Source organism: Pseudomyrmex gracilis, unplaced genomic scaffold, assembly GCF_002006095.1.
Source record: "Pseudomyrmex gracilis isolate BER0280 unplaced genomic scaffold, ASM200609v1 scaffold_190, whole genome shotgun sequence".
Classification (NCBI taxonomy): domain Eukaryota; kingdom Metazoa; phylum Arthropoda; class Insecta; order Hymenoptera; family Formicidae; genus Pseudomyrmex; species Pseudomyrmex gracilis.
Window position 1 is genome coordinate 86,930 of NW_018020774.1, and position 13,840 is coordinate 100,769.

General features: G+C 34.3%; 3 protein-coding genes across 3 annotated transcripts; 2 read left to right on the forward strand and 1 right to left on the reverse strand.

The window, feature by feature from the left end:
• The first annotated feature begins 199 nt into the window (after positions 1–199).
• On the forward strand, positions 200–3,184 carry LOC109858141 (galectin-9-like). Its single transcript, XM_020435118.1, has 7 exons — positions 200–776; positions 1,604–1,689; positions 1,784–1,994; positions 2,112–2,309; positions 2,396–2,484; positions 2,569–2,760; positions 2,862–3,184. The coding sequence occupies exons 1-7, from the start codon at positions 693–695 to the stop codon at positions 3,007–3,009; spliced, it is 1,008 nt and encodes a 335-aa protein (XP_020290707.1). The 5' UTR covers positions 200–692; the 3' UTR covers positions 3,010–3,184.
• Positions 3,185–3,287: 103 nt separating this feature from the next.
• On the reverse strand, positions 3,288–7,074 carry LOC109858140 (neuronal acetylcholine receptor subunit alpha-3-like). Its single transcript, XM_020435117.1, has 9 exons — positions 6,923–7,074; positions 5,835–5,977; positions 5,677–5,721; positions 5,390–5,499; positions 5,076–5,292; positions 4,606–4,774; positions 4,341–4,490; positions 3,728–3,897; positions 3,288–3,621 (listed from the first exon to the last, which is right to left on the reverse strand). The coding sequence occupies exons 1-9, from the start codon at positions 7,005–7,007 to the stop codon at positions 3,388–3,390; spliced, it is 1,323 nt and encodes a 440-aa protein (XP_020290706.1). The 5' UTR covers positions 7,008–7,074; the 3' UTR covers positions 3,288–3,387.
• A 1,708-nt stretch (positions 7,075–8,782) lies between these two features.
• LOC109858144 (FMRFamide-related peptides-like) lies at positions 8,783–13,196 on the forward strand. The gene is made up of 3 exons (XM_020435121.1): positions 8,783–8,945; positions 10,270–10,679; positions 11,673–13,196. Exons 1-3 carry the CDS (start codon positions 8,943–8,945, stop codon positions 11,881–11,883), a joined length of 624 nt encoding a protein of 207 aa, XP_020290710.1. The 5' UTR covers positions 8,783–8,942; the 3' UTR covers positions 11,884–13,196.
• The last annotated feature ends 644 nt before the right edge of the window (positions 13,197–13,840 follow it).

Genomic DNA, 13,840 nt, shown 5'->3' on the forward strand with positions numbered 1-13,840 from the left:
TAATGTTTAAATAATACATATTGTATCTTGTGAAGAATATTATTGTGCAATTTGTTGGCAATAAAAATGATGAGTGTTGTTAAAGACGTAAAAACGGTATATAGATATCATACAAAGATGTAAAGAATATTTTAAAGAAATGTTTAGTTTTTTCTAGCAAATTTTTATTCCTATTGGGTGCGATCAAAGCCACTCACTGTAAATGTTTCGAAGCATCATTCTCTTTATTTCTCGTTAAATGTAGAATAAAGATAGAATGACGGTTCGAAACATTTTGCAGTTAGACTTTGACTGCATTCATTATCACATTTTTCTATACTAAGATAAGGTTTAATAAAATGCGTGTTCTTTTGTTACATTTATGTGTGTTTATAAGGAGAATTTAAAAATTCCGATCACATATCGGTGTTGCGTCACTACAAGTCCCCGCGTGAGTTTGCGCAATCGCAACTAATATATTTGCTATTACGTATTTATGGTCGGAGACACAAGTAAGAATAGACAGATAAACGGTCAAGCGTCGTAATACATAAAGGCAACAAGCTGCTGTTGAAATATAGTAAGTACGTATGCGCCATGCGGCACGCCCACAATAATATAATCGAACGAGCAGCACATAGCTCGTCGTAACTCGGTCGGTACTTGTGAAGCAAGTCGTCGAGTGAACTCGAAAGAGTGTGTTCTCGGATAACATGTCATCTCATGACATATTCGCTCTAGCGAGGCAGGAAGCTTTCAAGGATTTTTCCTATTTCGACAAAGAAACCGTACCCGTAGTAAGTACTTTGTTTGTGTTTTCCTGATCTCGTTCTTCTCGAGTCAGTTCGAATCACCATACCTGTGTGATGTGATATGACCATGTTTTGTGCGTACGTTGTACACATGTATCGCGGACTTTTTGCGCATGCACGATAGAGAATTGGCGCTGTTGTGATCTGTGGGATTTATATTTAAAATTGTCTTGAGTTTATCTCGACGTCTAGATATATATGATAATGAGCGTTAAAACGCGAGATTTTGCACGCAAAAATTATTATAATATGTTGTTTAATAAGATATATTTCATAATATTATATATTTGTTGCATGCGCATTATTTTTATTTTGCTTTGTTCAAACTTGTTGAGTTTTAACTCTAATTCAGAATATTTGAGTTTTTTTTGTCCAGCATCTTTCACAAATTTTTTCAAAAATTATTAAAAATAAATGTTTTATCGTTAAGATTGTGAAATTGTTTTATCGTTAAATAAACAACAAAGCAGTGGGGACGCTTGAAAGAAGAAGCTAAACTTTTTGCAAACTGTTTTTAATATTTTAAAATCAAATAAAATGCGTCAGACCCATGGTTTACTTGTAAGATGCCAAAACAAAAAAACGGTTCGTGATTAGGATGAAAAATTATTGTAAAAATGACCAATTGAAAGTGTGTTATACAAATTACACATATTATACAAAATAACACATCGCGGATGATAGAGCAATATTATTAATTATAATTTATTTTTTTGCAATGACAACACTTCAATCTTTAATCAAGTGATTTCTCAGGAAGTTTTACGAGTTTTAAAAGTTTTTCTATATTGTCTGTTGTCTATTCATTTCAGAATGTCGGCAAACCAATTCCGCTGCAACCGCTAAAAGCGACATCCGCTATTATTGTTACCGGTTACATTCCTGGAAACTCATCAAGGTACATGTCTTACCTTACCGCGGGTTTTTTTTATGTGTCATCGAAATTTGTAGTATTACAGAAGCGAATTTTTAACTCTTTAATTGCACAATAGGTTTTCGGTGAATTTGTTATGCAAGACAACTGGAAACATCGCTCTTCATTTTAATCCACGTTTGGATAGGGGTTACATTGTTCGGAACACAAAAGTGCGCGGATTCTGGGAAGACGAAGAGACTAGTTCACCTGCCGGTCCGAGCGGATGTAGTTTTTGTCGGAACGCCTACATGCATCTTATGATCTTTTGCACAAATAACGCGTTTCAGGTAAAATAGAGAGGGCGAACAAAAGAAGAGAAATTATCAGCCACAGCCAGATATCTTTTTCTTCAATTATACGTTCTTAGACTTTAGCATGTGTGTATGTTGTGTACTTATTTGCAGATTGCGATAAACGGAGAACACTTTTGCGACTTTCGTTATAGAATACCTTTCGAGGAAATAACAGCTCTTGAAGTTAACGGGACAATCGAAGATGTCAGGACTCGTCAACTTAACTTGTTTGTGTATCCAGATCCGAATATTTGCAGACCGTCCCGAACATTAGTTCTGACAAGCGAGGAATCACTTGTGGATTTTTTAGTAAGAATTCTCTGATATTTTCTTTGGTTGCATTTTACAGCTCCGCTTCACGGCGAACAAATTATGAAAAATATCTCATTTTATAGGACGTTCCCATAACTGTGGATATTCGCAGCGAGTTTTCTGTCGGTGCTCGTTTATCAATTACTGGAAGATTGAAATTGCTTCCACACTCGTAAGCGTTTGAAATTATATAATTTAAACATTAGAATAATTTTGATATATATATTTTTTTTCCAACTTTTCACAATCTTGGTAGGTTTTATGTGAATCTACAGAAGGGTAAGACTATTTATCCTCATCCCATTATACCGTTGCATTTGAATCCGCGTTTTCTATACGGCAGTAGTGCACCGTACGTCGTCATGAATTGTTGGAACGGAGCGTGGGGTCACGAGGAACGACACCAAGGTCACTTATCCTGGATGCCTGGTCGAGATTTCTTGCTCACGTAAGACGTTTTGCATTCGCGACATGTAATTTCATTAAAGAAATATCAAGTTCCAAAGTGCATTGTCAGATTTGTTTTGTTTGTTCTTTGCTGTTTAATAGTATTCGCTGTGAATACGAAGGATATACAATATGGCTAGACAACAAGATGATCGGCGAATTCAAACATAGACTGAAGTCATCAGTCGCGGATACCTTACGAATCTGCGGCGACATTGTGCTTTATCAACTTAACATGAGTTATTCATAATGAGACTTGTGATCAGAATATATACAAATAACAATATCAAAGACGTGTAAGGATTAAAGACGAAAAAAATGTGAAATGGAGTCTTTAATGTGATCACGTGCAATGCTGATATGTATTCTCAATACTGAGATATTTTTGCACACTTGTCGATATAACATATTTGTAAATGTTTACATTTGTATGCATATGTATATATATATATATATATACACATATATATTATAGAATTTATTTATTATCATTGAGAATATATATAGTGAACAACACATGTGTGATTTCTTTATACATACGTACATATATATATATATAAAATTGTACATATTATATCAATAATAATCTCTTTAATATGAAAGCCTGAAGAAGTTCGTAGTTATCGACTTAACTTATGCATGCTATTGCCATTGTTGCCAGAATGAAACAAAATAACACGAAAACAATTCGATCGACAGCCGTGCCAACTAATATCCACTCCAATTGCGTGATGTTCTTTGTCGGTGAAATCATATTCTGTCGATCTCCATCGTCAGAAATATTAGACGTCGAGTTGGTGGTAGATTCTTCTGTGACTTTGCCACGTAATTCTTGACTCGGCACAGGTCGTCGCGATTCAATCTAAAAAAAATTGTTATTCATATAAACATGTATGTTTTTGTAAAAAAAAAAAAAAAAAAAACGTGACATTAGAACTTATACATGAGTTTTTAATTTAATTAATTACCACACTAATAAGATCGGAAAGTCCTAGTAGCTTCCCCGGCCAACTCAGCAGACACAGTCTAATGTTCCGTGGAAGTGGTTTACAATAAACTCTTTTTGACATGTTAATCACCAATATTGATAATACTAACGAAATTGTGACTAGACAGAGGCAGCCACTGTAGAAATATACTGTAAAGACAAATATTAATTAACGATAATTCGTCATCTCGCACGTTGTAAAATGTGATATATATAAAAAAAAAAAACATTTAAATATTTTGTTTGCTTGTGTGTGCGTGTCAATATAAAGATAAACATATTTGCTTCACTGACGTTTACATATTAACTTCTTAAATAATTTTCAAAGTAAAAATACTACGAAACTAAAAGTTCAAGATAAAAATACACGTTGTGCATATATTTTATATAATTATAGCGTATAAAGATTCGAAATATATATTTATATATTTTTATATATTTGTTTATTTAATATTAGAATAGTAAAATTATTGTTTTTTTTATAATGACTCAAGTTTTTATTTCTTTAACGTGAGTAAGTTTTGTATTATGCTCTTATCCTCTTCAAAGTATAACTGAAAATAATTAAACATCACTTTTTTGCATTAGCTTACCTATGAGCGGAGGATTTGTGGTTAATGGTACTTTAAGACCGAAGTAGACTAAAAATACAGTGATGATTAATGTAGTACAGGCCGCAACACTGATCTTCATTTCGCTTTGGGGTGGTAGCCAAAACGTTACCAATACCAAAAAAACTATTGCTGAAATCGTATATGTAAAATAATTTTTCAATCAAATTCAAATCGCGATAAATGCGTTTCAGATTACTTTTATCACAGAATTTTCTACTTTTGTAAAGTGCTATCACACACGTACCAGCAGCGGGCATCAACAGTATGCTGCAATAGAGCGCCGAGTTTCTCTTTAAAGTCATTTTAAAGTTAAGAGTGACATATGCATCTGGGCAACAAGAATAAACTGTCGAAGAACGGGTTGTAGTTACATCCACTAATTTCCATCCTCCATTTTTCACATACAACTCTTCCTGCGTTACAAATATTTGTAAATATTTTTTCGTATTATAAAGTAAACATTTATTTTTTTCAATAAAATTTCTAAATGAAAGAATTCCATAATTGAAAAAAACACGCATTGATAAAAATCTTGTTTTTGCAGTTTTGAGTAAATTGTATATAAAAAGAAAATTATAAAATTTGATTAAGCCAAGGGAAGTTGGATATTTTAAGAGAAGTATTGTCTGTGTACAGCGTAAAAAATCTATTACCACAAAAAAAAACTTGAAAATTGTTTTCATGCAAATTTTTAAATAACATTTCTATTTATACCATGTCTGTTTTATCGCCTATTCGCATATCGATCTGCTCGCCGTGATACGTCCACGAACCAAACGTCATAGTGCAAATCTGAGTATCGAAGGGCCACAGGTGAAAATCCAGATCGCAAAGCGCGACGAATTGCGCAGGTGGTACCCACAATACACTACCGTCGTGAAAGATGATGCAGGCCGTATCGCCGTAATGCTCGATTGTCCCTGCAGTTCCGCTAAATCAAAAACACACACAAACGAATAATCTCACACAAGTTTAAATATTTTCTCTCTCGAAAGAGAGAAAGAATCATCGAGAATCATTTCGTATACCTGTGATAGAGCAGAATATCCGGTTGCCATATCTCGTGATTTCCTACGTGAATATACTCGATATTACCGTATTTTGAAGGATCCCATTTAAGCTTGTCATCCGTCCATCTCTGGACATATAATTAATAGAATATGATTGAGACATGTAAAAATAAATAAAGTTTGTTAACGTAATTTAGTTTCCGAGAAATGAGTGAGAGAGAGAGAGAGAGAGAGAGAGAGAGAGAGAGAGAGAGAGAGAGAGAGAGAGAGAGGTATCACTCGATTTTTCTCTATGGTGTACTTACATGATTAGCCCAACCGTTGACAGTGACGGTAGATTTAAAGTCGTTCTACAAATTAGAAAAAAAAAAGACAAGATTAGTCTTGAATTTTTAAGAGATACAATTACATTGTTTGAGAAACAGCATTTCATTTGTCGTATGACAAACGCGTTCATACTTGCCACATCGACATAAAGAATAGTGATGTCGAAGCCAACTGTAGTGGTGTTGTAATGTTGCGTCGGTCGGGCAAACTTATCGTATTTCACAAAGAGATCTTGCTTTAATCGGTCGGTCCAGGTTTGATTCCACATTGAGGAAGATCCTGTAAATCATCGAGGGAGACAATGTCGGAAGCTGTAATCTTGTTAATTACGTAGGATATAACGGCTCGCTTACGTCTGTTATTTATGAGCTAATCTCCGTGTATGACGTGATATAAGAAAAAACAACTAAAAATATCTCCAAATTAATTCACATATAAATATGTAAGAAAATATCAACGCTAAATTTGTTAAAACAACATTTTTCTGTTCAAACTGAGATCACTTGAATGTGTAACTGACATTTTGTAGATATTTAAAATCTGAACGCCTTCTTAATGAAGAAAGAATATACTTAAAATAAAAAGAATTGATAAATTTAAAGGGAAACTTACACAAGTTCCAAAAAATTTGTTATATATTTTGCCAAAAATATATAACAGTGAGTCGCGATTGGTATTTATATGTATTTTAAAATGTTGAGACTCACTTATTCATTTGATTCGCTTTGAATAACAGTACAAGTGGATAAATGCACGGCTATAAGCACCGATAAATAAGGAACACGTTTGGTAGAGAAAAACAATTTGGATCGCTGTAAAATGTCTTTTTTTTTTATCGGAATAATTCGAGTAAGTTTCGAGACACACACACACACACACACACCTATACATATAGGTATGTCGAAGTGTGATGTAAAAAAAAGGGGAAAATTATAGAATGTGACAAATGCGCAGTTGGAGAATAACTACTGTGCGTGCCGATCGGTAATATGTCGTTTCAATAATGTTTTCTAGACAACACAAAGAGAATGTGTTTAAATTGACGTCGAAAAGATATCTGACACAAACATTTGAAGAAAAGAAACACATGTGATACATAAGTAAAACTTAACGAAAATCTAAAGTTGTGATAACGGTGCGAGTAATATGTTTCCGATAACGATAAAATATCAAAGAAATAATGCTAACGAGCAGAGGAAAGGACAAATATTTCTATTCGCTTACTTTCTGACGCGCTGCTTACATATAACACTATATTGTTGAAGAAAGTGAGCGTGATCGCTAAATAAACGGTGCAAGAAAGACTCATCGCGAGCCTGAAGTGTGAACCGTCGAGTTGAGTTGACACTGACTACGTGAGAAGAGCGGCACGTTTAGCATCGCCACAGACAAGAGTGGCAAGCAGGGGCCATATACCATAGATTTAAGTAGTTAACAACCTGTTGAATAGACATTTCGTCGTCTACCGCTGATCAATGAAACGCAATGACTTTGACCTCTTTACTGCAACAGAGATATCTTTTACATTATTTATATTAAATTTTTTTATGTAAACACGTGCGACTGTCGTAGCTACAGCTCTCTTAATTTTTGCACTTAAATATGTCGCAAATTAATTTTATTACAACGCTCTTTAAACCTTTCTCCGTCGTGCATCGCGAACAATCTAAACTACAAATTGGCCACTTCGCACGCGGGAAAAAAATTGTTCATATGCGGAAACAAATTTTTCATATCGGGTTATAATTATATATTAGATTGAGACAAACTCATTTGACAGTGATTGAACGTATTTAATTATACACATGTAATAACATGTAAAATTTGTTTTTATATGAAGGGCAAATTTTTTCTCTTGACAGATATACGCGTTTTCCTTGATTAAAACGGATAAGCGGTGAAAAATGGGGTGTATCAAAAAAACATATATTCAACAAAAAAGAAATTTGTATGATGCAACGATAGAGTGCGTACATCTCGTTACCCTTACATCCTGCAGTAACGAGTATAAATTACGTGCGTTTATGCAACAGTCTGCTCAGAGTGTCGGCAATAGAGAAACGATCTTTAATATTAAACTTGAATACACGAGCTTATGCAACGCAGAGTATGGAAAGAAGGAAGAGAGAGCGAAAGAGAGAACTTTTTTTCTCCAGCTTCCAGTCTTTCTTTCATCTAAAGGATAAATGATATTTACTCTCTTCTCGTTCTTTCCGCGTGTCACTTTACAGGAGGAAGAGAGTTAATTTAATTTTGTGCAAGAAGGTGCTCTTCACACATGCACACACATGCACATTGTGTGTGCGTGTGTGTATGTGGATAATTTATAATTTAACAACTACCGGTATCACATAAAACTTTTGTTGCGTACTTTCTTCTAGAAAGAAAAAAAGATTTGTAATGTAAAGAATAGTTTATAGTAAGAAACTTAAAAATTTCTCGCGCTGTGTTATTCTATACAGGAGATGTCGAAAACTTCAGGTTTTCTTTTTTTGTACAGTAAATTCTTTGCAGTATCGCGATAAATCGTACACGCTCGCGTAATTAGCTTCATCTGCAAAATCCTCCGATTAGCGATGCAAAATCGTATCTTGTTATTTCTTCTCTGTGACATGTACATGAGAAAGATAATTGCGCAAAAGCATCGAGCTATATTGAAAAGTATAGACACGTTTTACTTGTTGCATTTTAACATATTTATGAAATATGTGGAAAGTACACGTTTACGTACCTACATAAAACACGCGTTGTCTTCGCCTACTAATACAAAACTGCAACATGAAGAGAGAGAAAAGAAAATATAGACATTGTCGACAACGAAAAGGATCCTTGCATCCACCCCTATGATTATTATTTGCCGAGAGTCCATAAATAATAAAGGAGATTACGTAGTTGGTAGCCAGTGAAGTATAGAGGTGTAATTGAATCAAAATAATGTAGAGGTATCGTGTTATATGCTCTGGCCAATCATAATTCAGGTGAGACTATCTTCTCTCATGCGGCGAAAGAAGCGACGCGAGGATATGCGCGTCCGACCAAGATGCTCCTATATAAAGGGTGTCATCTCTAACCCCGAACATCCATTCCACCACCAACCACCACAGTACACTGCAAGACACAGCCACCGCTATATTTATCATCGCTATATAATATCGTTTTTTTTTTTTCAACATTTATATTCGTGTTTGTCTTCTGATCGTGTATAATTAAGTCGGAAAACCGAAAAAATCGAAAAGCCGATAGTATGGTGAGTGCTCCGCAGTTATTGTGTGAGTGAGTGTGTTTTATCCTTCCCTATGCGATATATTATGTAGTTGGTGATCGTTCGCTAAAGTAACTTTTAATAAAAATGTGAATTTATATAATCTATTGTTGCTTTGTCTTGAATTTAAAAAGCGGTAATAGAACGCTTTGAATTATAGAGCATGAACACGTGCAAAATCATATATTTTTTGATATATTTATTAAAACAAATTATTGCTTATATAATTAACTATGTATAATTTATTACTTAAATATTAATTTAGTGATATATTGGTGAGAAAAAGGAAAACAATTGATTAAATTTGTCTATGTTTGGTAAATATATTATATATATAATACACATATATGTAATATATATAACAATTAATTCTTCCACAAATTTAACATAAAGACTTTTCATAAATTTAACTATGAATAATTAAAATAATCAATATGCAAATCAATTTTATGGATTAATGATTAAACCTTTCTGTGTTAGCAAATTTATGGGCGCGATCTTCGTGGTAAATCTGTTTTACTTAATTTGGGATTTAATCACTTTATCAAGCAATGGCATATACATTTTCTCTTGGTATTAGAACAAGATAACGAAGCATACGAAACTTCTTATCGTTTAAATTCAGTCTTAGTAAAAAATAAAAGTATTTAGATGTGTAACTAAAGATAACGAAGTATCAAGATAATAACCGAAGAACGTGATATTGAGTACAACTTGATATGATCAGTATATACATGAGAACTTGAGTACGATATCAACGCAATGTGATCTGTGTAAAGTTAAAGCAAAGGTCAGTTAATTAAGAAGAGAATTTGTCCACCTACGTTCACATTAATACTCGTTTCTCTTGTCGTAAATGCCGTAAATCTGCAACTTTTTATTAGTAAATGTTAGCAAGAGATTGTGGGCGACATAATTATGAAGGGCAGTCGCGTACAAGGTTAATTAAAGTAATGTAAGATATCGCATTAATCTTGCTCGGTACCGCGTGCAATATTGTTAAATAAGACATGATGATGTAAAGAATAAGAGATACACATCAATAAAAAGTATATATTATATACGCGATGTCACACACGCGATCTGACGATTACACCATTCATATAGAGTGCGTGTGATGTGTTTTATTTCAAAACAATTTAATTTTATGTGCTTTTTCTTGTTGTTACAAATGTATAAAAAATTATGTTTATAATTTACTCTCTCTCTCTCTCTCTCTCTCTCTCTCTCTCTCTCTCTCTCTCTCTCTCTCTCTCTCTCTTTCTCTGTAGTTTATACACAATTTTGTCGACAGAATCTTTAATCGTAGATTGCACTTTGGACTTTTAATGCACTTGTATTCCTTTGCAATTGGGCATTTGTGTCTTCTTCGATCTTGGCGCCACTAAAAGATGACAGCAATTTAAGAATCTTTAAGGAGCTGCCCAACAAATTTGAATATATAACAAAGAGACACGGCATCGATGATCGTAAAGAGGACGCCGAATCTAAAGAAAGACGCAGTACTATGAGCTCCTCTTTCATCAGGTTCGGACGCAGTCAGTCTGCGTTCAACGTCAATGACAATTCGGCGGCACTCGATAGCGAAACTGACTCGAAAGTTGATAGACATTCCCGACGAAAATCGGCGGACATTGTCATCAGATTTGGCCGGTCCAAATTGAAGAATGCTAATAACGAACAACTTAAACGCGGGAAAAGCGATCTTAATTTCATCAGGTAATCGTTCTATCGCACTTTTAATTTCAAAAAGAAATGTTTATACTATATAGTACAAATGTGTTTGTTTAAAAAATTGTGATAAAAATATCAATTTCACAAACAAAACACACGCGTGATACATAAGTTCGTAATCCGGATAATTTTTTGTCATATAAACATTTATAGTTTTTTGAAGTTTTAGTAAAAGAGAGAAAGAGAGAGTGAGTTAAGAGAATTTCATATCAAAATTTATATAAAAATATTATGTTAGACTTGCCGTGACACACTTTTTTCCAAAATTGAAATAAACAAGTAGCTTCTCTCTCTTTTTCATAAAAATATAAAAGTCGCTTTTTCTGTGAGCGACATGCATAATATTGTAAATAATAAGAAACGCAGGTGCGCGGTGTGTATACATAGCGCGAAGTATCAAGTAGATGAAAAAATTGTTATTATTTATGATAACATTACCGAAATGACACGTGCGCATAAGGCAAGTATATGGTTTGAGAGACGCGCAAATAATATTTGTACTTGGTGAGAAAGAATGGAGAAATGTACGATGACGCAGAAACGTAACACGGATTCACCAGAGACCCGTATCCGTCCATTATTGCTCGTTCCTTTCTGCGTTCTTTTTACAACACTCAAAAGTTCAGCACACACGTGTAACATGATCATTCTTTTCGATTATATTTATAATAACATCATCTCGCTTTTATCTAAATATTCTAAGATATGATGCGAAGCATGTGAAAACTAAAACTAAATTACGTTATTAGTTGCTGAAAAGATGCGTTTCAGGATACCTATTATATACTTTTTCGGAATCGATTCCATTCGGAATGACTTTGATTTTCTTACCGGGTTTTTCTATTTTTCTTTTCCTTCGAAGAGACAAAGAAAAATCAACAAAAATTGAGATTATCCCGATTGGAATTGGTTCCGAAAAAATACGTAATAGGTATCCTGTTCTGTAATATACGAGATAACAACTTTTGTTTAAAACAGGTTTGGTCGTAATGTGCAACTTGTACCGGCCGATGTCGATTTGTCCGCTGTGTGTCAAACGATCATGTCAAACAACATGATAAGCGACGCGGAGCTTCATCCGGACGTTGCGAGACTGCTTCGTCTTTGCAACAGTTTGAACAAGATCACCGGCGAAATCAATGTGGACGACTTGTTCGAGGATCAGGCCGACTTGAGTCGTCGCGAATGAGAACTGGATTTCTGCTGTTATCCGAAACTCGTCCGAGATCCGATATCGTCTCGTGCAGAGGATTCACAATCGTGAATTTCACTTCAAATTCGATGACGGATATCAACGAGAAGTATCATCAACTCCCGTTTACTGAACTGATTAAACCGACGAGTTGCATTTAGATTTGAAACGACGACCGACGCCACGTTACTGTCAACTTAACGGAGTTCCACACATATGCAAAATCTAAAGAAATAACAACGGTTATTAAAACAATCAGAGCAAGTTTGCTTCTGCATCTTGCTTTTTGGTTAACTTAAATCAAGTGCGACGTTTGTCGTAACGTTGCGTATCATACGGTCTATATTATAATTCAATCAATATCTTTTGATCTCTTACAAAAACAAAGTTGTATTTTTATGTAATTTTGATTGAGAACATATTTACAATTAATACACTATTCTTCGTATAATTCGTAGTATTTTTTTTCGCAACAATATTCCACAACAGCAAAGGATTATAATCGTTTATTTACTTACTACGACGCTGCGCATCAATCCTTTTATTATCCAGTTAGCCGATCATTCTATATTGCGCCGTTCTATTTTGTTGCTAACTATAGCGCATTCACAAATTTATAGCGAATGTCGAGTCGCGAATTTCAGGCACGGCGTTGTACATCCACACTTGCCTCACTTTACATTTTTAGTGTACATATATATATATATGTATATTTGACATATATATATATGTATATTTGACATAATATTTGTTGTATAGGAAATATCGTCAATGTAGCCGCGCAGATTCGTGTTGTGCGCCTTCTTTCTGTCGCGTCTATAGCGTGTTGGTGCTAAATTCTGATTGGATACAATAGCAGTGTGCAAACGTACGTACATAACAATAAAAATCGCTGAATTAAACATATAGATACATATGAAAAAAGAAGAAACTAGAACGCGTACTTCTAGTTCGATGCATATCGGACGCAAGGAAACCAATCAAGGTTTAGTTTTCACTGTTGCGTAACAGTAACGGAATGCAGAAAACTGTTATAGTCGCAGAAAAATACGCTAACACTTGATGATACACATAGGCAAACCGCGCTAGAATATCCAAACAAAATCTCTCGCGTGTTATATATAATTACCAGACTGACTGTTGACTTAACACACAAATCTATAATAGTAATATAAATATTACAGGGATTCGTCGCAGAATCACACAGAAATACGCATATGTATTGTATCCAATAGCATAAATGCCGTTCGTATGAAATATGTAAAGTTAATACGTAACTATATGTAATTAAAAAGAAACAGTGGCTGGGATGAGCTTGTTTCTATAATACATTCCTATTCCAAATTCTTGTCAAACTTATTCCTTTGTTTCTTTTAGGGGAGTCTTATAATTTAAAAAAAACAAAAAAACTCTTTTAATAACTCTTTTTTCCTGTAATTTCAAGCGTGTCTTTTACATCGTATAGAAATGATCTCAATTAGCTTGATCTTCGATTGTCCAAATTGTAATTCTATTCAAGAACAAGATGAATTTATTCATTTATTTATCGTTGAAATGTAAGGATATGCAATTGCTGTTGCAAATATCAACCAGGAAAAAAAAGAGAGAGAATAGGAGGGAAGACAGATCAGAGCATACGTATCTTTTTTCCGTATATCTATCGTTTTTTCTATGCTTTTCTTGAATTGTTACGGATTTGCGCTGCACTGGGAGGGAAAAACGGAAATGACACACACGTCGCCCCAGGGAGATAAATAATCACACGAAACGACAGAAGAGACAGAAGAAATTCGCGGTGGCGGAAAATGAAGAAGAATGTATCGCGGCACGTCGGCGGCATACTGGAGCTTTAGACTTAGTCGCTTCTTCCCCGTCACGAAACTCTCATGATCCATTAATCGAGGGGTTAGAAAAAGAGAAAGAGATAGTCTCTCTCTCTCTCTCTCTCTCTTTC